Raw genomic sequence first — 24,727 nt, forward strand, 5'->3', positions numbered from 1 at the left:
GTGGGAAGCACATTTCCTTGTTAATTTTTCTGTAGTCCCATTTAGTCCTTGCATTGTCTTGCAGTCTTTCAAAGTCATTTTCCTTTCCAAGTCATAGTCATATAAATTATTCTTCTATTTCCATACACTTCACGCTGTATCAGTTCATACAAATCTTCCCAGGTTTCTCTGAATCTATCCCTTTCATCTTTTTTTAGGGTACAATATTCCATTTGAGTCATTTGTTCAGCTACTCCCCAAGTAATGGGCACCCCTTTGTTTCCAGATTTTTTTTGCTCTAAGAAAAAGGCCCTATTCTGAATGTTTCTTACATACGACTCTTTTCCCTCTTTCTTTGGTCTCATTGGGTTAAATGTTTCTATTTCAACTGCTTTTCAGTATTGTTTTTGTTTACATTATTGTAGCCATTCTGTGTATTATTAGTTCTGCTTACTTGACTGTACCTCACTTCATATAAGTGTTTCTTGTGTTTCTCTGCATTCTTCACATATTCCATTTTTTATCAAATGTAGCAATGTTTCATTACATTCATGTACTGCATCTTCTTTAGCTATTCCCTAACTGATGAGAATCCACATTATTTTCACTTTTTTTTTCCTGCCACAAAAAGTACTACTACAAATATTTTGGTGCTACTCTCTTCCATGTATCTTGTGTTTTATCTACACAGGACTACATGCCCTTGTGTCAATAAGCATTTATTAAATGCTTACTATGTGTCAGGGACTGTGCTCAAGAGCTGGGGATAAAAAGAAAGGCAAAAACAGTATTTGCCTTCATGGAGCTCACAATCTAATGGACAGGCTTGTGGTTACATGTCCTGAGCTTTTCTACCTCTGTTCCTTTGTTCATTCCTATCTTATGCCTGTAATACCACCTGCTCCCTTTGGATTTCTATCCATTCTTTAAAGCTCAGTGCAGCCCACCTCTTTTGGGAATCTGAACTCATTAGTCAGTAATCACCTTCCTTTCATAAAACTTCATATCTTTCTCAAATACTTGTATTTATTTGGTACTATTTTTATTTGTATATAGGTCAGCTCTCAATTCAATTTAATTCAGTAAACATTTTTTAAGTGCCTACTATGTGCCAGGCACTATGCTAAGCACTGGCAATACAAAAAGAGGTAAAAGTCCCTGCCCTCAAGGAGTTTATAATCTAATGGGCAAAACAACATGCAAACACATATATACAAAGCAAGCTACATACATTATCCTTTATGTATTATTATTATCCTCTTTATCCATAGGAAATAACTAACAGAGGGAAAGCACTGGAATTAAGAGGGGTTGGGGAAGGTTTCCTGTACAAGTTTCCTTATCTGTAAAATGAAGCTATTGGACTAGATCTCTGAGGTTCCTTTCAACCCTTTATCTTTGATTTCTATGAACTTTAATGAAGCCAAATACATTTTAAAAATTTACTTTAAAAAATTAAAAGTAACTGTAAAAGTTTAAAAGTAACTTAACTGTTCATAACTTGGGTGGATGGATAAAATAAAACACCTCAATGGATTCATCTTTTTAAAAACACAGGTCACTTTTATTTTGTCAACAAAAATGTTTTCTACAATTCTTTTTATATTTTAATCATTGATTAATGGCAGTTTGAACCAATAAACAAATCAGTTCAAAATCAGACCTTTTAAACATAGTTTGATGAAAATAAGAGCTTTTTGTCAACACTAAAGTTTTTTACTTTCCACTAAACCCGTTATAAACATGTTTTTGTGATCCTTCAGAACAGACAACTGTGGCCTAAAAAAGTGATAAAAAAAAAAAACACTGAAAATCATCATAAATAATTGTAGCCACCTGGGCTTAATACGAATGAAAAATAGCAAAATGCTTTCAAAGTCTGTCTGAGAGCATCTGTTCACATTATAAATCCACAAACACAACAAAATTCACCAGAAGTTACAGAGGGATTCTTCAGTGAAAGGCTGTTGTTTCCATATGTCTTTATAAATAGTTTGACCCCTTCTGAAAACTGCTTTATAACTCATCTCAACATCTTAATGTTTTACAGGAAGTGACAATGTTTTCCATCAGTCTCAGAAGATATTTGCACAGTTGATATTCTTTAAAGTTGATATTGCAGTTATTATTTAGTAGGCCATTATTACCTTTATACCACTAAGATATTTACCTTCTAATATTAATAAACTATCTTTTGCATGCAATATTGTCCTTTGCATGCACTTGTAAAAACAAACAGATTTTTAAATAACATAAGAAAATATTGCATATGACAACAAGGTTATAGCGAATATTGCAGTCTACCAAAGTGTCATTCTTTGGCAGAAGGAATAAATACTCTTTCCACTATATCCAGATTTGTATCCATACTCTTAGAACTACACATGTGCATGGGAACTTTATTCTTTCCATTCTACACAAAGTTCCTGTCAGTAATATGTCTGAAATAATTAAGGATGATGCAAATAAGTTTTATTCATTCCTACATCTATGTAACATTTCAAAGTGTGTCAAACACTTGATATATATCATTTCCACCTCCTAACAAGCCTATGAGGTAGGTACTACAGGTATCACCCCCATTTTGCAGATGAGGAAACTGAAGCTCATAAAAATTAAATGATTTGCCCATAGTTGCATAGCTGATAAGTGTTAGAGTTGGTATTTGAACTTAGATTTTCCTGACTCCAAGTCCAATACAATAGCCATTATACCACACTTTGAATTCCACAGTCCTCTCAAAAAATGTATCACTTTTTGAAACTAGTATTTGATAGGTATACTATCTTTAAAACAATTTCAATGGCCAAATGTAACTGATCTTTCATTTTCAAGCCCTTTTGGAATCTCCTTATTCAGTTTTCTTCAATAATACTCAAATGGATCTATGATCTCATCTAATGAGGCATACAATCCATCTATGCCTTACCATCCTATGATACTACTGTCCATGTCCACCCATAAGTACTCCACAAAGAATTCCACTCAATATGCTGGGAATCTCCCTGGCTTTCTCTTGACACTGTGAGAATGCCAGTGGAACACATGGACTGCCCATTGATTATCCCTGGCTTTTGTCATTTAACCAGACCATCATTATCCTCACTCTTTTCTTCACCATACAAAATTTTCCCAGTCTCCCAAGTAATTCAGTTGGGAGTTCCAAAGTGTTTCTTATCCTACTAGCCTGTAGATTCTTACTCTCTTACTGAAGGTAATAATAAAGTCCTTTTTCTTTTATAGAGGCTAAATATTAGCTGGACACACTTCTGTATCACCCTATTTTTGTGCTTTTCAGCATCTCTTTGCTCCACCCTGGGAAAGAAGGGCAAATGTTCAATCTATTTACCTTTCTTCCAGTAGGTTTATACTACTATGCTTATAGATTACTGAAGAGCTTCACAAAAATTTTAATAGAGCTCAAGTAATCATAGGTTTAGCACATTGTTCAAAATGGTCTGGTCCTAGTTAGAAATCTTAGACCTGTAGTAAAATCACGTGCTATGAAACGCATTTCTTCATTTGCAAAGTCAGGTCTAGAGACATATTTTTATCTTATCATCATCATTAGTAACACCATCAACAAACACAAAGATACAAAAGTTCCTGCCCTCAAGGAACCCACAATCTAATTGTATAGAAAGGTATATACATCAAAAGATATACAACAATATGAAAGAGAACAGGGCAAGTATTCTAACAATCAAAATAGGGCATACATTCAGCCTACTGATAAGAAAAGACAAGCTAGAATTTTGGCATTTTTATATAGCTTTAAAATATTAAACCTAAACACATCTTAGTAATGGGTTGAAATACAGTTCACTATGGCAATTAAGTCTGACCTTCACTACTGTCAACCCAAGAGCTTCTTTCATCATAACAACAATGAATCTGGGTACTTTTTACAGGTCCTCAAGATCAGATAAATCTACAACCACTTTCATAAATAGGGTATCTTCTTTGATGTAGGTGTTCTTGGTGTTCTCCAGAGTGGAATGTGCCACAAAGCGAGGACAACCAGATGCAATGTTCATCTCTCCATCAGGCCTTTTAAAGCTACTGCTATTGGGGTCAGCCTTGAAGATCTCTGTAATGTGGTTTTTTTTTCCACTCTGATCCAAAAGCATCATGGTAACTCTCTGTTTGAAAGGCCATTGCAACAATGAGTCGAATTCACCTTTCATCACCACAAAATACAGTGATAAATGTGTCCCTTTCCCTGACCCATCCCCATTCAAGTAAGCTCTTGCACAGAGTCGGTAGCCACAGCGGCTGGTGTAGAAAGGTTGGCTGAATATGGACACTGTGCGCCCTTCTGTTGCTTCTCTTTTTTTCATCTTGTAGTCTGTCACCTTCCATATCAATTTGCCATTATAACAAGTGCCTTCTAACATTTTAAATCGCTCTTCATTTTTATTCAGCTGGGCTTTGTGGACATTAATGTGGGCATCATGTCTGTTAGTTTGGCCTTCCAATGTGACTACAAAGAGAAAAGAGTGCCAAATGTCCCTTTAGACAAAGCTGCCATTAGAATTCATCCAAAATATTGTTATCTGATCCTGAAATCTAACACAATCAACATGAGCTCTATGTATACAAAGACCACAAATGGATAATTTAAGTTCAGTTAGTTTTCAATGACTCCCTTGCCAAAATTGTTATAAAAAAAATTAAAAACAAAACAAAAAATTTCTGCTTATTCACTGTGCTATAGAAAGTTGGGTATTGAGAGGACTGTGCTCAAGACTCAATCAGCACAGCCTGTGTAAGGTGATTGCCCAAAGTTTTGTATAAAGAACCCAAAGCAACCATTTTTTCCTATCTTTCATATGGGCATCTGCCACCCATCATCCACTTTATCTCCTCATTTCTGGCTCCCATTTCTTCATCCATTGGCCTTTTATAGACCTGTGGAGGCCAACTATAGAGATCTTTATTTTTTAGAATACTGCTCAGAACATCAGATGCAATACATCTTATATGTTTTGCTTCTAATCAAAGGTGGGGACAGTAGTTTTCAATTTGTCTTGTCTGGGTTCTTATTTTTAATTGTTTCTAATAATAACCACCATTTATATAGTGTTTTAAGGCTTGTAATGTGCTTTACATACATTATTATCTCATTTGATCCTCACAGTTACCCTAGGAGGCAGGTGCTATCATCATCCCCATTTTACAGTTAAGGAAATTGAGAGAAGATAAGCCCAAGGTTATATAACTAGTCTGAGGCAGGATTCAAATGTGCATCTTACCAATTTCACATTTGGCACTCTTATCTATTCTGCCACCTAATTGCCTCTGTTTCATAAATCTACAGTAATTTGGCCCTAATTTCCAAAACAACCAAAAGCAATCAATAAAATATCAACATACCCAATCTCTGGTCATAGGTTTCCAGCAAAGTGATCTTCTGCTTTATAGTATCAATTGTATTCATCAAAGGTCTTAGATCAAATTTGTTTTGCTGCTGGTTAGCCACCTCTAGTAACTCCCTGACTTGTGTTTCCAACCAAGCAGATTTATCAATGTGACTGGCAAGAACCTTCAAGTGTAATAACGTTCATAAAATTTGAAAGAGAGAGAAAAAAGAATTTCAGCCAATATTCCAGGTATATTCCATTTCCTTGAATAGGTTTTACTGCCATCATCTATATCCCACAAAAGTACCCTTTTTTACGAAATAGCTCCCATACATAGCATTTTATACATGTAATATAGTTTGTTCTTTATATCAGTTCTGAGGGTGAGGGAGATAATAGATAATTTGTAGAAGAGGAATTTCAGAAGCAAAGGTCAAATTGCTTTCCCATGGGACAAAGGCTAGTTCAAACATAACACTGTTTTCACTATACCATGCACCTTTTGTCTAGTAGATCAGCTAAATTTAGTTTTATAGGTAAACCATTTTGTTTAATCTTCAAAAATACTCAATGTCTTATCATGATAATAAACGAAACATTCATAATTCATTAATACTCATGATTTCCAAAGTAACCCTTCACCCTTTCTTCTCTCCCATCCCCACTCCATACTTCCATTCTACCCATAACAGTGCTAAGAATAGACAGAAACTAAGACAAATGGATTACAGTATTTAGAGCTAAAAGATACTTTGGAGACAGGGGTGAGCTGGCTGTAGCATACCTCTGTCTCCAAGGTATCTTTCAGCTCTACAAATCATGACTTTTGTCTTGCTGATTTTCTAGATTTAAGAAAGTCTTAATGCTGATTAAACTTAAAGTGCACGTGAATACTTTTTAAATATTTTCTATAAAGCCCTGTTGTTAAACATTTATTAGTACACCTCTGTATCTCTCTATAAACTTGAGTTCAGCAGGAGTGCAGTCGAAGACTCAGGGAATGAAGTCATCACCAGACTGGGGCTTGAGGACTCATTAACTAATAATAATAACTTGTACTTATATTATACTTTAAGGTTTACAAAGTGCTTCCCCTCTATTCACATCTCATTTAAGCCTCACAATATCTCTTCTCTGAGATCATATAGTCCAAATTTCTTATTTTATAGATGAAGAAACTAAAACCTAAGTGTGCCCTTTCCTGCCTAGTCAGGCATACTATCATCATCTATACCCCATGGAAGTAGGCCCCGCAGTATCAATGGCTCTCAGATCTAGGGCTGGGGAGGAGAAAGGGCAGCTAAGAGAAATGATTTAATAATGTTCAATAATAAATTTGAAATATTAAGCAGAATGATGAAACTTAGAAACCTCAGACCCTTTTGCTGAAATCTTTAAGAAATAGGCAGGTATCTTAGCCTGAGCTGGGGTGGGGGGAGAGGCATTGCCAAACACCACTGAGTAGATGGCTTCTGCCTAGCGAATGGACTACTTTTAGACTTATCCATAAACCAACTTCTGGAATGTTTTCATATATCATATGTCTAATCATGATAAATTCACTATACATTGGAAGTTCATTAATAATTTATTGACATTTGTAAATTTCAATGTCATTTTAACTTTAGGGATTTTGGAAAGACTGTAGCATTTTCTTTCCAAAGGAATTTACTTTATTGACTACACAACATAAACTACATATCCTTGCAGTGACTCTGAGATCAAGAGAATATTAGTGGTCCAATAGATCATAATAGTTATTACCAAACTTTATAGGCAAATGAAAGGAAAAAACTGATCTTGGATGGTTAGTATCTCACCTGGGTACTTGCCAGCAAGTTAACATTTTTGCCAAACAGCTGTACAAACTGCCTAAACTCCTTTTCAAATTTCTTCACAGTTTCACTTAATTGCTGAATTTTACTTTCTTTTAATTCTAAGTTCTTGTGCAAGTCAGAAATCTAATAAAAGAAATTAGAATGGAGAAAAAAAGGAAGTTATTTAAAAATACATAATTAAGTTAAAAGAAATAGTGTATAGCATTAGAGGAAAAAGGCAGTTTTATAAAGTTCTTTAAAATTCTATAAGATCTCAAAAAATTGTATCAGCTTTTTTTTTTAATTTAACCAATGATATGGTAATATAGCACCTCTCATAGCAATGACCATTAACCTAAAGAATTGTAAGACTGGTACCAAGTTTATTTATTCATTCTATATATGTTTAAGGAATGACCACCATCTAAAACTGCTACATGAGGTGCTACATGGCATACAAAAGCACAAGACATAGCCCTAGTTCTCAAGAATGTTTATAATCTAGATAGGCATGCAATAATAATAATCCTTATATGTGTATAGCATATTTTACAAGCACATTCAAATAAATTTCATTTGATCTTCCCAACCTTGTGAAGTAGGCACAATATTATTTGTTACCTCTATTTTAGTGATAGAAAAACTGAGGCTTAAATTATTAAATTATTTGTCCAAATGTATACAGGTAGTTGGGGATGAAGCTGGGTCTTGAAACCAGATTTTTAATTCGAAGTTCAGTGGTTTTTATCCCACAAAGTACACAAAGCAATCAGAAAACAGTTACATCTTATACCATATTATCAGCAATTTGTTTTTAATCAGTTGCTCGTAGCCTGATCATTTAGGCCACATTTAATTTTGTGGAGATTTACATGGCTAGTTTGAGGCCGTATCAGACAAGCTTATACAAGGGCTCTGTTCCTACCAATAGAGAAGGGTGTTTTTGGAAGATGAAGCCCCATGGACCTGAAACAGAACTAAACCTGGCTAATCATGTCATGTATGCATCCTGTAGACTTTTCAAAGGAAGAAACTAAAACCTAACAAAAAACCTGTTTCATAGTTCCTTAGATGTCCTTGCTGGCAGTGTTAGTACTGGCTAGCATTTATATAGTGCCTTAAGGTTTGCAAAGCACTGTATGTAGTTTCTTATTTGATCCTTAGAACATGACTATCAGATAAGTTCTGTTTTTATTTCAGTTTTACAGATGGGGAAACTGAAGCTGAGAGAGGGAAAGTGATTTGCCCAAGGTTATACAGCTGTCTGAGTCCGGATTTGAAATGAGGTCTCCTTGACTCCTCCAGTGCTCTTACTCATTGGGCTCCCTTGCTATCTGTGCTGCTTCATAATATGTAAGGATGACATGACATAAAAGCATTTGTCTTTTTAAAGTATGAACAATTACTTCATAGAAAAACATCTGCTTCCAGTTAGCTAATATTGATGTACAGTAAAATACAAATATTTAGGGATTTTAAAAAGGAAGGTAAATTCTATTTAGTTTTTAAAAATTATACTTCAGAGTTTACCTGTTCTTCTAATCTGGAGTTCTTTTCTAAAACCAGGAGCATGTGTTCTCTCAAAGCAGAATTCTCATGTTCCTTAAGATTTACCCTTTTATCCTTAGTAGCAAAAATAAAGAAAAAGACAAGCAGTCAAAAAGCATGCCTCAGAAATGGGAAAATAGGGACATTTTTCATTAAGGCTATCTTTGCACACTTTTCAAGAATTTGTATGTTCACTTGCTTTAAATGCAGGGTTCCCTTCCAGTTCCAGAATTACATGATAATCTAAAAAACAAATTCGAAACTTTCTGAAGAATGGGGAGTACTCTTTGGTACTTTAAGGAGGACGCAGCTGCTAGTCCTCCAATGAATGATAAGGTGGATTCACAAGTATTGTCAAATGGAATATCGTCCAAATAGGATCGCAGGAAAAAGAGAAGAGTCCTGGTGGTTTCATGACTTCCTGCTGTGGGAAACTGGACCATCCATCTGTGGGTGTTGTAACAACAGAGATCATCCCAGGACTGGTTAAAAAAGATGACTGTTACTTCTGATAGTTTACATGACTACAAGTGTAGATAGAACCTAAAAAGTATTGCCAAAGATTATAAACTCTTGTTAAATACAACAGCAACATTAGTGGTATTTTTAGTCACTGCTGCTCATTGAAGGCAGGGGACAAAAGAGAAGCAATGGGACATAAACAGCTGGTTAAGAAATTGGTGTCTGAAAATGTGATTTACATTTCTGGATCATGGCTGAAAATATAGACACAATAGACAGATGCTATAATGTAGGAGGACAAATAGCTATTGAAATACCCAGATGTTCATAGAAAACAAAAAATAGAAAAGGAGTTGGGGTAAAATGAATGGCTTCAAATATCCACATATAGATGCATGCAGTGTAGGCAACAAGCAAGATGAACTATGGGTCCCAATGTAAAGAAGCATATTTGATCTCTTACTGGTATCAGTAAGATTTTGTAAGATGAGAAACATTATTGTAATGTAGATATGAATGGATACAGCATATTCAAAAGAAAAAAAAGATAGTTACTAGGTGATATAGGAAGCATTGTTTACTAAGGAGGTAACTTGTAAAGAGATCCAAGAGTCAGAGAAGCAAAACATGGTGGAGATCATTTGGGTGAAGTTCACTGGAGACATATATAGAAGCAGTTTTGTTAGCTTGAGTATATTATAAACCACATGGGCAGAAAGAGGAAATAGGTAAGTTTAGCAAACAGATCACAAGCCTGGCACAGAGACAAGCAATAGTAATGATTGTTGTTCATTAGTTCAGTCATGTCCAACTCTTCATGACTCCTTATGGGGTTTTCTTGGCAAAGATAACTAGAGTAGTTTGCGGTTTCCTTCTCTACTGGGTTAAGGCAAACAGAAGTTAAATGACTTGGCCAGGGTCACACACCTGGTGAGTATTTGAGGACAAATTTGAACTCAGGTTTTCCTGACTCCAGGGCCAGTGCTCTATCCCCTGAATCACCTAGCTCCCTCAATTATCCAGGTATCTGTTAAAGATTGTCACTTCTCTCTGTCCCAAACACAGTAGCCAATAGCTTCTCGACTCGTCTTAATGCTGATTTTATCCTTTAAAAGGTAAAGGAATTAACAAGGGGGAATGCCATTCTATCTCTGATTCTCATCAACAAGATGAAAGCCATCAGGTAGAGGGGGGAATAAGTTTGTTCTTTTTGACTGCAAAAGACCAAAACAGGAGCAATGGGAGGAAGCTGTAAAGAAACAAATTTAGGCATGTAAGGAAAAACTTCCTACTATTTTAAGCTATCCAAAGGTTGGCTGCCTCATTGGAAGTCTTCACGCCAATGCCAGGTGACCACTTGTCAGACATGCTGTGTAGTAACGACTCTTTTTAGTTTATAAATTGGACTAAATTAGAGTTTTTTATAACTTTGAAATTCTGTGAATTTACCATAATATGTGACAGTCTCAAAAGACTCAAAAGACGAAAGTAGGTTCTCCAAAGGGGAAGATGAAAATATCTGATCATTAAATGGCATGTCTAACTAAGGATTCTTCCTTTTCCTTGAGGTCACATGCCTTTTGTACAACACATAGATGCACTCAATTCTCCATTATCTCCAAAAATTTCTTATCTACGTGGTGATTGGATCCATCAAATTTGTAGTACCTGGACAATCTTCTTTCATTAGCTAGCTAATGTGTGCACAAAGAGTACACCTTAATTTAATTTACAGCCCAAGTTAACTGGACACAAAACAACACAATATATTTCCAATCCAAAGGGAATGATTTGTAGTTTCTCTGTGTGATTACTGCTTCTAATTAGAATACATAATAAAACAAACATAATATTTGTACTCAAACTTCAAATAAATCAGCCATTCTCTTTCAGAGCTGACATTTTGAACAGTAGGCTCTATCAAAAAGGGATCTCTGAAATTGTTTTCTGTACCTGACCCAAACCTAACATTTCATCACAACCAGATATTTAGGGTTGTATCCAGGGACAATTTTCTAAAGCTAGGCACTGATAGCTAAGGCTTCCACTTACCACATTTCAATGGTTCTTTACCTTTTGGATAATTTGACTTCTTTTTTTATTTGCACTTAATAGTATTTTATTTTTTTCCAATAACATGTAAAGATAGTTTTCAAACATTCATTTTTGTAAGATTTTGAGTTCCAAATGTTCCTCCCTCCCTCCCCAAGACAGCAAGCAATCTGATATAGGTTACACATATACAATCATGTTAAACATATTTCTACATTAGTCATGTTGTAAAAGAAGAATCAGAACAAAAGGGGAAAACCACAAAAAACAATAACAAAGTGAAAATAATATGCTTCCATCTGCATTCAGACTCCACAGCTCCTTCTCTGGATGGCATTTTCCATCATAAAGCTTTTGAAATTATCTTGGATCATTGTACTACTGGGCTAAGTCTACCATAATTGATAATCACACAATGTTGCTGTTACTGTGTATAATGTTCTCCTGGTTCTGCTCACTTCACTCAGAATCAGTTCATGTAAGTCTCTCCGGGTTTTTCTGAAATCTGGCTGCTCATCATTTCTTATAGAAAAACAGTACTCCATCACAATCATATACCACAACTTGTTCAGCTATTCCCCAATTGATGGGCATCTCCTCAATTTCCAATTCTTTGCCACCACAAAAAAAGCTGCTACAAATATTTTTGTACATGAGAATCCTTTTCCCTTTTTTATGATCTCTTTGGGATACAGACCCAGCAGCGGCATTGCTGGATCAAAGGGTATGCACAGATTTATAGCCCTTTGGGGGATTATTTGACATCTTATTATTGTTTATTTAATATTGTAATAGAAATTATCTCAGGAAAATTTATATTATACACATGGGAATCAATTCATTGTAAGAAACTCAAGAAATTCCAGAAACACTGGAAGAATTGGAGTCAAAACCGTGAATGACTATCACTGCTATATTCCTAGAACTTTAAGAGATTATTCTGGACCTTAAATGTAAACCTCAGTTTTTAGGCTGCATGCAAAAATACCATCAAGGACTGTGAAATAAATTGCATAGTAGTGGAGGGGGGCAGGGAGGGCCAAATTAAGAAACATTAATTTCCATACCTTTACAGGACAACCATAATGCTTATAGGGGCATTCTTGTTCCACCTCAGGACACACAGTAATATGCTCATCAACCTGTGAATATGAACAGTCCCAAGCAGATTCAACATTACTGATTCAACTATAATCAGTCAATCAACAAGCATTTATTAAGTTACTATGTGTCAAGCTCTGTGCTCCATGCTAGAAATACAAAGAAAAGCAAAACCAGTCCTTGCTCTCAAGAAGCTTTCATTCTAATAAAGAAGACAAGATGAAAATAAAATATATATAGTAGCACAATTCATGGTTAATTATTTCTATTCAACAAACAGAAAGAAAGACAGAACATAAACACAGATAGGTAAATATAAATTGAATCAAGGGAGCCTAAACTACTAACAACTAGGGTGGTATCTAATTGTCACCCGGTCTGTACTATGTAGTAGAAACTACATGAGCTAATGACACAGCCTTTGAGAATTCAAGGTCTTCTCAATGCCATTTTGAGTAGGGCTTTAGAGAGTGGCCATATCTATAACAAAATATAGTATATGTTAAGTGCCCTTTGGGTGGCACAGATACTAAGTATTATAGGAATCCCAATCACTCTGTGATGAGGGAGAGTTTAATGGCATACATAAAATTTGAATTAGGTCCTGAACGAAGGGTTGAATTTTGGTTATTGATGGGAGAAGGAGGATGCAGTATGGTGATGGAGATAAAGGCACCAGTCAATCAATCAGTTATGCATTAAGTGCCATGCCCTCTGCTGGGTAGTGAAATCATTCCAGGCAAGGGAAATGTCATGAACAAATGTCCAGAAGTGAGAAAATTCAAGGAATTAAGGGAATAGACACAGTTGCAAGATACATTTAGTTGAAGCACAAGGATTCTGATACCCATCTTTTTAATATAAGAATTCTTCTAGCAATGTTTTATGGCCATGAATCATGGCATACCACAGTGTCAGCAGAACCAAGGATGCCAGTCACCCAAAGAGCAATGGAGAAATGCATGACGGGGCGAAAAGGCTGCAACATATGAAGAACTAATTCTGCTGGACAATAAATATAAAAGATGTCATCAGACAGGTGTATGGCAGGATAAGCAGGTGAGCCTGTTATGTAGTGATAGCAAGGGATAACCAACAGACAGCCTGTGTGCCTGACAGGTTCTTCCACACAATGTCAAGAGGTACCGAAGAAGGCTCTTGCACAATGAGTTTAATACCATGGAATTTTTATGGGAGTACATAGACAAAATGGTATAAATGGGTTACATCAATGGAGGAAGTACTCATCACATTGATGAGATCACACATTCATAAAAATAAGGAAGTAGGTACCCTATAATATAAAGGTTAGAGAGACAAAGATTGGGTTGGGTAGGGGGAAAAAGAAGAGACAGATGTTTGGATGAGAGGAGGAAAAAACATGCTTAGGTTTGCAAGGGTAAGGCTATGATGACAAAAAAAAAAAGAACATTTGGGACTACAGCAGGGAGGAAAATCACAGAGAAGCAGGCAGACAGGTCCTAGCAATAACCTTAGATCTCTAGTATTATCAATTCTACAGTACTGAAAACTACTAAAAGTGTTTAGTAACTCTACTCAAACTGCTCATTTACAGTACCTTAGTTCTTGGAATAATTTGTAAACAGTTATTGGGACAAGATACAGGGTAGTCAGGGCAAAATTTTTCCTTGTGATTCTGAAAAACAGAATAGATGATGAAAAGAAAACAAAATACATAAGGGCTGTCTTTTCTTTTCAGCAGGGGTTAGGAAGGGAGGTCTCATTGTGTGTGTTTATAAATATCTATTTTTTTTTAATAGTGGAAACTCTTGAAAACCAGAGAGTATATGCTGTGGTCTCTTCTGAACAGTGAAGGTCTTAAATAAAAATTAATAGCCAATATAATATTTTATACTTTTGCTAAATCTTAAACCAACATTGATCCAAAACAATCTGATGAGACAGGAACAGGAACACTTCCAAATATTTTATCATTTTAAAATTTGAATTAAGACCACAAGGGGTATCTGACTTAGGAGATGGTTAAGTCAGGGTTCCCATTTTGGGAGGTGATATAGTTCACAAACACATTAGTGGTTGACGTAGTGACACAGAGGAACACATCAATGATGATGTTTTTGAGAGCTAATCTGAAAAAAGACCCACTTTTCTGGTTATTTGTTAGCTGAAACCCTACATAGAGTGTTCAAAAATTTTAACAGCCCGTTGCTATTTATGTCACATTGTCCATAAGTACAGACACATGCCTCGACTTCTTAAGTGAATTAGAGCTGAAATACATTTATCCAAAGAAGGAATATTCTTTTGGTAGCAGGAACAAACTGAGGAGTTTATATTAGATTATATTTGAAATCTTTTGATTCTGCAAATCAGCTGTATAACCCAAAGAGCAGTAGATTTTTCAAGTTAGAAGTTTGGGGCTTAATAACGTGTTCTTTGTACAGTAACTGTTCTATTACAGTCATTCAAATTATTCAGACTTACCTGTAAACTGATTACCACTATATCCTTTTTGCAATATGGGCATGTTTCCTCTCGAAACTGACAATGTAAGCCCAAATGGTCTTTCAAATCTTTTCGAAGGACTCTTTCCTGACAGCACTCATTAGAACATTGCACAGATTGAAATAAACACTGTAGAAGGTGATCCTAAAACACATATTAATATGACTGTATTCTCAATTAATTAGCATCAGTATAGAGAGAAGACACATAATGATCACCCCAGTGGGGAAAGGGAAAAAGAACAGTATTTAAACACCTACAATGTGCTGCCTACTCTGCTAAGCACTTCACCAATATTATCTCATTTTATCCTCACAACAACTCTATGAAGAAGGTGCTATTTTTATTTCCATTTTACAGTAGAGGAAATTGAGACAGACAGGTTAAATGACTTGCCTGAGATCACACAGCTAGTATTTGACTCTGGATTTGAACTCAGTTCTTTTTTACTCCAGGCCCAATCCTCTATCCATTGTGCTACCTAGCTGCCTCCGGTTCCACAGAAGGAACTACAGGAGATATATGGGAAATATTGACAATGTGATGAATGCAGTATGTGCTGCCACTGTATTTGGTCCTGTTGCCTTCTAATTTTACCATTTTAAAGCTATAAGTTGTTTCTGCTAAGAAGGTAAGCAGTGAGAAGAAGTAGAAAGAGGAGCTACTTTGGCTAGGGAATGTAGAAACTGCCTTTGTTTGGAGATGGAGAAGATTAGGAAAGAAGAGGCAAGTAAAGACATACAGTTTGTATTCAATTAGATTTCAATTAAATTCAAGCATTTATTGATCATCTGCTATGTGCCAGGCAATGTGCTAGCTGCTAGGGAAGGGGATATTTTTCATAATTAACTACAGGGGAAGACTTCTTGACCAAATAAGGGATAGAGATAATCAAAGAAGATAAAATGGACAATTTTTATCATATCAGATTTTAAAAGTGTTTATTGTTGTTCAGTTGTTTCTGACTCTTCATGACCCTATTTGGGTTTTCTGGCAAAGATACTTGAGTGGTTTGCCATTTCCTTCTCCAGCTCATTTTACAGATGAGGAAACTGAGGCAAACAAGATTAAATGACTTGCCCAGAGCCACACAGCTAATTAAGTATTTGAGGCTGGATTTGAACTCAGGAAGATGAGTGGTTCTGACTCCTGGCCCAACACTCTATCCACTACACCACCTAGATGCCCTGAAAAGTTTTTGTACATACACAAAAAAATGCAATTAAAGTTAGAAAGGAAAACAGGAAACTGATTTAAAAATTTAAGAACGAGGTAGGGGCAGCTAGGTTTCACAGTGGATAGAGTACCAGCCCTGAAGTCAGGAGGACCTGAGTTCAAATCTGGTCTCAGACCAAACACTTGACACTTACTAGCTGTGTGACTGTGGGCAAGTCACTTAACCCCAATTGCCTAAAAAAACAAAACAAAACCAAACCAAAAAAACCAAGGGCCATTCCCCAGTAGAAAAATGAGCAAAGTATATGGACACGTAGTTCTCAGCAAGCTATCGCCAACCATATGAAAAATGCCTGAAATCACTATAAGAGAAATGCAAATTAAAACAACTCTAAGCTTCTACCCTACATCCCTCAGATTGGCAAAGATAACATAAAAGGAAAATGATAATTGTGAGAGGATAAACTCAGTATTGCACTGTTGGTGTAGCCATGAACCAGCTATTCTGAAAAGTATTTTGGAACTATACTCAAAAGACATTAAACCACATGCCTTTTAACCCAGCAATACCACTTCGAGGCCTATACTTCCAAAGAGAACAGAGGAAAAAGGAAAGGACCCATATGTTAAAAAAAAATGTAGAGCAGCACTTTTTTGTTTTTAGCAAAGATTTGGAAACAAGGAGAACCTATTAATTGGGGAACCTTATTGCACCCTTAGAAATGACCAAAGGGATGAATTTAGAGAAACCTAGGAAGACTTGTTGGAAATAACAGTAAAGTGAACGGCACCTGGAGAACAATTTATACAGTGACTACCACACTGTAAAGAAAAATAATTTGAAAGATGTAACTAATCGATGCAATGACCAGCCACAACTACAGATGACCCAAGATAAAGCATACTTTCCTCCTTTTGGCAGACAGGTGGTAGACTGGAGGTACAGAATGGGACAGATTTTCAGACATAGCCAATGAGCATACATATTCATTTTTTTGTTATAATTTATTACAAGATGGACCCCCCTTTTTTTGAGTAAGGAGAAATGGGAAGGAAATGAGAGTGATGCCAAAGAAAAGAAAAGAACAGCAATGGAATATTTTTTTAAAGTACAGAAGAGAACAAAAGGAAATTCAGAGGTGGATACAAGCAGAGTAGCTTTGGAAACAATGTGTTGAACTTGTTACATGCTTTTTAAAAAAATCAATGATATATAATAAAGATTTGCAGTTACATATAAAAATATTTCAAAGGGAGAAAAGTGAGATTTTCCTTGATGATGAACTGGGAAAGCTGGGAAGAGAGATAGGAGGTTGGGATGAGGACAAAGAATAGATATGGGACTAGTGAAATATAAAGAGCGGACACTGTGACCAGATAGGAAAATTTCAGAGTTCTGTATCATGGAGATGGAAACTTGTGGGTGAATATGAGATCAAGAATGGGACATACCATCCCACATGTGCGGCTTGTTTTTATTCTATATTCTCTGCCCCCCCACCTCTGATAATAAACTAGGTCTTTTATTGATTTTTATACCACAGAGCACAGGTGTATGCAAAGTAGATCCTCAAAAAATGCAGTCAGATAAAAAGGGGAATAGAGAAGAAGAAAAGGTAAGCAGCTCCTGTTATACTAAAGTCAATTAAATTGACCAAGGAACAACTTTTTATCATAGGATCAGGATTACCTAGTTAAATAAGAATTGGGTCATGGTTTGGTGGATAATGGCATGGTTATCATTGCCCTTATTTAACTTACAGGACCATAACTAGGTAATCCTGAGCCTGTGATAAAACTTCACTCCTTTGTCAATATGGAGCAAATATCAATATTTGTCAATATTGCAGCAAATGGTTTGCTTCCTTTTTCTTTAATGGATCTTGCTGGGAGATGCATTCACTGGGACAATAACAACTTGTAATTGCCATCATATCTAGATTAGTTCAGAAGTTTTTAAAATGAGAAATATCTAATTTTATTAACTTATACTGTGGATAGTTCTCCCTAATGAAGTGACAAGGCAGCTAGGTGGCATAGTGCATGGGGTGCCAGGCCCAGAGTCAGGAAGATTCATTTTCCCAAGTTCAAATCTGGCTTTAGACACTTACTTGCTGTGTGACCCTGGACAAGTCACTTAACCCTATTTGTCTCAGTTTCCTCATCTGTAAAACAAACTGGAGAAGGAAATAGCAAACCATTCCAGTATCTCTGCCAAGAAAACCCCAAATGGAGTCACCAAGAGTTCGACATGACTTAAAACAAGTGAACAATAACAAGAACAGAATTAAGAATGAATCTTGTGAATAAATGAAACATGTGAAAAATGTTTTTGAAGAAAAGAAAAGTTTCAACAGCCTCCTGGCAGTTTGCCAAATGTTAGAGACACTAACATTCTTATTTACTCTGTGGATGGACCTGACATAGACCTGCCAAAATTAAACCATTACACCTTCAGCTTGAGGTTTCTATTTAAGAGAATGTTTCTTTAGCTAAATGGAAAAGTGAAATTGAATGAAAGCTTGAAGTGAAACCTTTGAAGAGAAACTCACTGTGGCTCCCTCTTTACTAAGCAACCCCCCCTCCACACATACACACTGAATGCATCATTTCCTCCATTTGTACTTTATGCAAGTCTTTCTCTTACAATGGCCTTTCTTTAATGAACATACCAACTCTCTCTGGCTAAGTGAATATTATCTCCAGTTATAAACTCATAGAAAGAACAATGATTATTGTAGAACATCTGTTACGGTGCTGTGTGCCCAGAATGGTTTTAATGACGGAACCTTAATGTGAGTTAAAGGTAGATTATCTCAGACCCACCTGGAATCGACCCAGAATCATCCTGGCAGCACAATGGGGAGCATTTTTGCAAAAAACCTGTAAGTTGAGGACTTCTCGTTTGCAGCAATTATCTTTAAACACCTGAAAGAAAAGCACTGTCGGTCACACATACACACATCAAGTCTAATGAAGACAACAATCTGACCATCAGACACACTTCAAAGGAGGAGAGGTATCAGCTAAATCTATAGATGGAATTCCGGACAGAGGCTTGAAAACAGGAAACATTTTTCTTTCCTTGAGAGGAAAAAATCTGACTCACCACAAAACTGAAAAGTCTGTCACAGACATATAACCGTGATGGAGCATTTACAGCAGAAGTTGGGTAGCCCTATGCCCAGCGATCTGTTGCATGAGGAGCCCAGTTATGAACTTGACCTCAAACTCTCATAGGAGGTGGGGATGTGGGTTAGTTGATACTTCCTGCCTTAGTGGAGACAATTACCTTACTCACAAATGTTAGCATCTACTAGTGCTTAGTTACTGGCTTAGGGCAACATCAAGACTTCAGAAAGCTATTTTTGTAGGACAAAGTTAGCATGTCGTTTAACTCTCCTTTCTGCCAATCCAAATTCATTCCTCCATTCAATACTTTACTCAACTTCTTCAGGGAGTTCTCCCAGATTAACTACTCTGCCACAACATCCCCTCAGAACTCATGTACTTAACTTAAACCAGGGGTGGGGAACCTGTGGCCTTCTAGGTCCTCAAGTGTGGCTCTTTGATTGAATCCAAACTTCAGAACTGTGAAGTCTGGATTCAGTCAAATGGCCGCACTTGAAGACCCAGAGGATCACACGTGGCACACTCTATTAATTTGGCTACGTTGTTTTTCAATGTCCTTCCATGACACTTAAACCACAGGGGCACATTGACCATATTTCTTTCCTACTTCCACACAAAGTTCAGTACAAAGCTTCTTGAACTTCACAAAGACCAGCCTCTCTACACATTTCTAGTCTTTTGAGAACTTTTTCAGATCAAAGTGTGAAACCCCTTTCAGTTCCTATCTTCCCATTTTCCCCAAACAACACATATGCCCCACTAGGTGCTCTAACTCCTCATAAAAGGAGTTTAGTATACTACTTTGTCTATGCTTCCCCAATAGCAGCTTTTATACAACTGGGAAAAGGATATGGTTAAAGGCTTGGAAGGGTCACTAAAAAACATTGAAAAACACAGATCTCAGCCAAATGCACAGACCCAACAGAAGGTAAAATAAAATTTCAGAATTTATAAACCAAATTATACGTGCAAAATTAGCTGAATTTGGAATAAAGTCAACTCAATTACTGTACACAGGAATGCCAATTGTTTGAAAATCTCACACTACAGAGGAATCTGGAAATCATTACTTATTCATTTACTAACACATATATTTACACAAACACATGCATGAGCACACACCCATCTCTTGCCCAGCATAGCATAATATAAAGGTTAATAGAAAAAGACTAAGAAAACTGGTTTCTAGGTCTAGTTCTACCATACTCAGTGGCTGGGGGTTGTTGGGTCAGTCACTTAGTCCCTAGGATCTATAAAAATGAAGGAGTTGGATAAAACGAGCCCCTAAGATAACACCTAGCTCTAAAATTTGGTAGATTCCTTAATTCTATGCTCTATGAGTGCCCCCCTAGATTGTGTTACCTGTATTCCTACATGTTACTGTTATTTTACTGACCAACAAGGAAAGTCACTTTCAATCTGATGGGAAGACGAAAGAAGGTCCTAGAACCTGGATGTGTACTTACTGAGGAATACAATCACAAATTATATTGTGTTAGGATTGTGAGAGTCATCTTAATTGACTCCCTTATTTTACAGAAAAGGACACTGGAACCCAACAAGGTGAACTCTTCTGCTCAAGGTTACATGGGCAATAAATGGCTGACTCAAACTCAAGCCTTTTGACTCCATATAACACCACCAATACAACAAAATAAGGATAATTATACTGTAGTGCCATGACTCCACTGTATTGGGGTGGGGGGCATGGAGTGGGTAGGAGAGGTATTTTGATTATATTGCATTCCTCTACCTAGCTTTGATAGCAATAGCAGAATTTCCATCTCCAGGAAAAAACAGTAATGACAATGTATACATGTGTCTGGGCAGGGGGCGGGGGGAGGGAAGAGAAGGGCACCAAATGAGTAGATATGAGACAGCTTAGTATGTTCAATAAACTGCAATACATCTTGGTGTTCTGATCTGTTAAGAGTAGAGGGACCTGAGTCACTTGAAAGACTTTAAGAACAGAAACTCAAGAGAGCCTTGGGCACTAGGAAGGTCTTCATCTCCCAATTTTCTGTCCTGAGTTATAAACCACACAGTATCTATCTTAGGAGAGACATTGGCTAATTTTTGCATAACCCCCAAATAAAACTGAGACTGACAATCAATAAACATTAAGTGCCTGCTATGTGCCAGGCACTATGCTAAGCGCTGACCTGCTTACCTCCTGGGGTTTGATAATCTCCTTGTCTACGGGACAGATGGACACTGCATTTAATTCTCTAGAATAAAAAAAAAAGCTAATATTTACCTTCCTAACAGGTAAATATCCCAAACATCACATATAAGCATCATCCTGAATTACCCCACTTCTAGCTCTGAAGAGTGTAACAATTTGGTCCCCAGAGTCCAAAAAGAGAAGAAATCTACCAAAATGCTGTGATCTAGTCCAAGAAGAGAATTGGTAACCTGAAGCTAACAGCTTCTTTGCTTACAAAAGCTAATTCAGGTTACAAGCCATCCTTATCATAGTTTTGTACTTTGAGTACAGAAAAGAGAATTTTGGGGAGCAAGTGCTTTTGTCCCTTAATATACTCCATTCCTAACCAACCCTCCATATGAATTTGCACTCTGTATACTAAAGGTGAAACTATTTTAAGAAACATAAAATATATGCAAATCTCATAAATATAAAAAGTACTTAGGTCCCCACAGAAGTACCCCCAAGAAGTATCCTGGAAAAGTCCCCCCTTTTGTTTCAGAAAACTCTGAATGCTGGTGAATATCTATGGCTAATGTCTGGGTGCAAGAAACATCTTCCTGATTGTATCTTGTCCTTGACTTACTCAACTCAGGTCACAGACCACCTCCCTACCTCAAGGATAGGACACAGTTCTCACAGAATCGATGTCCACAGCCAGTCTGATGTGGGTTGTGAAGAACAGAATGGCATGATGCACATTTATAACGTTCTTCTAATTGTTCCACAAATTGGTATTCCATGTTGGGTTCAAAGTCCAAGGATATGTAGTTACTGGAATTCTGGGGGAGGAAGTTGCTGGAGGCACTCCCCTGTTCTTCAGAGGTTGAGGATGCCATGCTGGGGGAGGGAAAATGCCTACATATTAACACCAAAAGAAATCAAGTCATTTTTTCTTTATAATGATTTATTTATCTTTTCTCATTAGGGTCTCTTTGTACATCAAACTGTTTGAAAATCATGAGACTAGGGAGTACTAACAGCCTTAATGAGGACAGCAGACATTACTTAAATAAATGAACCATGAGATAAAGACTAGAATTATCACCTCCAGCAGTAGGAAACATGGTAGGTCACACTTGGAGGAGCACTGTCACTGGTCACGTGCAGGGCTCTTTTCCTCAGCTACTATATCTACATTGAACACCTCAACTTCAAAACACAGTCTACAAGAATACAGACAAGAGCTGAGCTTTATAAGTTACCCACCTATTCTTCCTTAAAGAAATACAGCTTTAGGTGCAGCTAGGTGGTGCAGTGAATAGAGCTCTCGCCTTGGAGTCAGGAGGACCTGAGTTCAAATCCAGCCTCAGACACTTAACACTTACCAGCTGTGTGACCCTGGCCAAGTCACTTAATCCCAGTCACCTCACCAAAAAAAAAAAAAAAGAAAAGAAAGAAAAAAAGAAATATAGCTTGGTGAGCAATCACTAGCCCAAAGTGAATATTAAAAAGGTGTGGACCATCTGACCAATGCTTCTGCTCCCTGTGGGTAGGCACAGCAGTTATTACAAGTTTTTTTTTTTTTAAATATGTTGAGTATTTTATTTTTCCCCAGTTACACATAAGAACAATTCTTAACATTTGTTTTTCTAAAACTTTTGAGTTCCAAATTCTCTCCCTTCTTTCCTCCCTAACCACCCCCCCCATTAGAAGGCAAACAATTCAGTACAGGCCATACATGCTTCCATTTTAGTCATGCTGTGAAAGAAAACATAGACAAAAAATTAAATAAAACCTCAAGAAAAATAAAGTAAAAAAGCATGCTTCAATCTGTATTCAGACACCATCGGTTCCTTCTCTGGGGATGGATGGCATTAAGTCCGTCAGAATTGTCTTGGATTACTGTATTGCTGAACACAGCCAAGTCATTCACAGATGATCATCTTATAATATTTCTGTTACTCTGTACATAGTAAATTTCACTTTGTATCAGCTCTCACAAGTCTTGCCAGGTTTCTCTGAGAGCATCCTGCTCATCATTCCCCATAGCACATTCCATCATAATCACATGCCGCAAATTGTTCAACTAATCCCCAATAGATGGGCATCCCCTCAATTTCCAGTTCTTTGCCACCAGAAAAGAGCTGCTATAAATACTTTTGTACATATATTTCTTTTTCCTTTTTGCAGTTATTGCAAGTTTTACAGCAAACTCTTCTACCACCAATGTTCCAGATGCTTCTGACTAAGCTACCAACAACTAGCCAGAGAATTGTGAAATCTGCAGTTTGGTTGAAGATGATGTGGAATGAGAAGCATGTTAACATAATAAAATCTTAATAATTTTTTTCAAAAAATGCATAGCTCTGAAGATGAATAGTAGTGGTGGTGATGGAGTGGGAAGAAGGAAAACATACTAGGTATGGACTATTACAGTAAAATCTAGCAAAGTTAATTTTAATTTTGCATAGGTTGATTTGCTTAGATTTTATTTATTTTTCTTAGTGAAAAGGGTATTTTAATTAATTTTTTTAATTTTTCAATGGGTTATGTGAGTTATTTCAATATCACTCATTTTTATTACTAAAATATGTGGTTCCAATTACATAGAACATGACACTGTTACATGTTAAAATACCCACTGTTCTTTTTTGAAAAACAAAAGCAATAAAATGAATTCTATGCATTAGGTATGTGGTTTTTTTTAAAGAAATGTCACCAGAGCTGGTTATTAAAGAAGTGTCACCAGAAATATATAATAACAACAAGCAGTTATATAGTGCTTTGCATTTCATTTTATCCTTACAACAACCCTGTGAGGTAGGTGCAATTTTTGTCCCAAATTTACAGATGAGGAAACTGAGGCTCGAAGATTAAATGACTTGCCCAAAATCACATAGCTAATAAATGACCAAGGGCAGGATTTGAACTCAGGTCTTTCCTCACTTCAAGTCCAGCATGTAAATAGGCAGACTTAAGGTAAAACATAGCATCTCATCATATTCTATCAAAGAAATAATCAAATGTTTTATAAGGGGGTGATTTATAGAAATGGATCATATTTGTACATTGATTTGGTGCTTTTATTCTGTCATCTAGGATTCTAATTGGTTTTGTTGTTGTTCAGTTGTGTCTGATGACTCTATGTGACCCCATGGACATAGCATGTCAGGCCCTGCTATTCTCCACTACCTCTCAAAGTCTGTCCAAGTTCATATTCATTGTTTCCATTAAGCTATTTATCTATCTCATCCTCTGCCACGCCCTTTTTCTTTTGCTTTCAATTTTTCCTAACATCAAAGTCTTTTCCAATGAGTCTCATCTTCTCATTTTGTGGCCAAAGCATTTAAGCTTCAGCTTTAGTTATTTGACCTTTCAATAAAGAGACTGAATTTCTTTAAATATTGACTACTTTGATCTCCTTGTTGTCCAAGGGACTCTCAAAAGTTCTCCAGTACCAC

At 36.5% G+C, this 24,727-nt stretch overlaps 1 protein-coding gene across 6 annotated transcripts in view; it reads right to left on the reverse strand.

The window, feature by feature from the left end:
• Window positions 1–1,539: 1,539 nt before the first annotated feature.
• The window catches only part of TRAF5 (TNF receptor associated factor 5), a 53,526-nt gene continuing 30,338 nt past the window's right edge, over window positions 1,540–24,727 (reverse strand). For 4 of the 6 annotated variants that reach the window (XM_027870887.1, XM_027870885.1, XM_027870886.1 and 1 more), the window contains 10 exons: window positions 21,939–22,163; window positions 21,288–21,345; window positions 18,812–18,913; window positions 14,789–14,953; window positions 13,902–13,979; window positions 12,289–12,363; window positions 8,690–8,782; window positions 7,163–7,303; window positions 5,356–5,524; window positions 1,540–4,462 (listed from right to left, as the gene is read on the reverse strand). In XM_027870887.1, the coding sequence (XP_027726688.1) occupies window positions 3,885–4,462; window positions 5,356–5,524; window positions 7,163–7,303; window positions 8,690–8,782; window positions 12,289–12,363; window positions 13,902–13,979; window positions 14,789–14,953; window positions 18,812–18,913; window positions 21,288–21,345; window positions 21,939–22,162 (1,683 nt within the window). In that variant the 5' untranslated portion in view covers window position 22,163 and the 3' untranslated portion in view covers window positions 1,540–3,884. Of the gene's footprint in view, window positions 4,463–5,355; window positions 5,525–7,162; window positions 7,304–8,689; window positions 8,783–12,288; window positions 12,364–13,901; window positions 13,980–14,788; window positions 14,954–18,811; window positions 18,914–21,287; window positions 21,346–21,938; window positions 22,164–22,532; window positions 22,557–24,727 lie in introns of those variants that run through there. The other 2 variants (XM_027870889.1, XM_027870890.1) reach the window with 2 other exon arrangements.

This window comes from Vombatus ursinus, unplaced genomic scaffold, assembly GCF_900497805.2.
Source record: "Vombatus ursinus unplaced genomic scaffold, bare-nosed wombat genome assembly UNPS02014798.1, whole genome shotgun sequence".
In the NCBI taxonomy this organism is placed as follows: Eukaryota; Metazoa; Chordata; class Mammalia; order Diprotodontia; family Vombatidae; genus Vombatus; species Vombatus ursinus.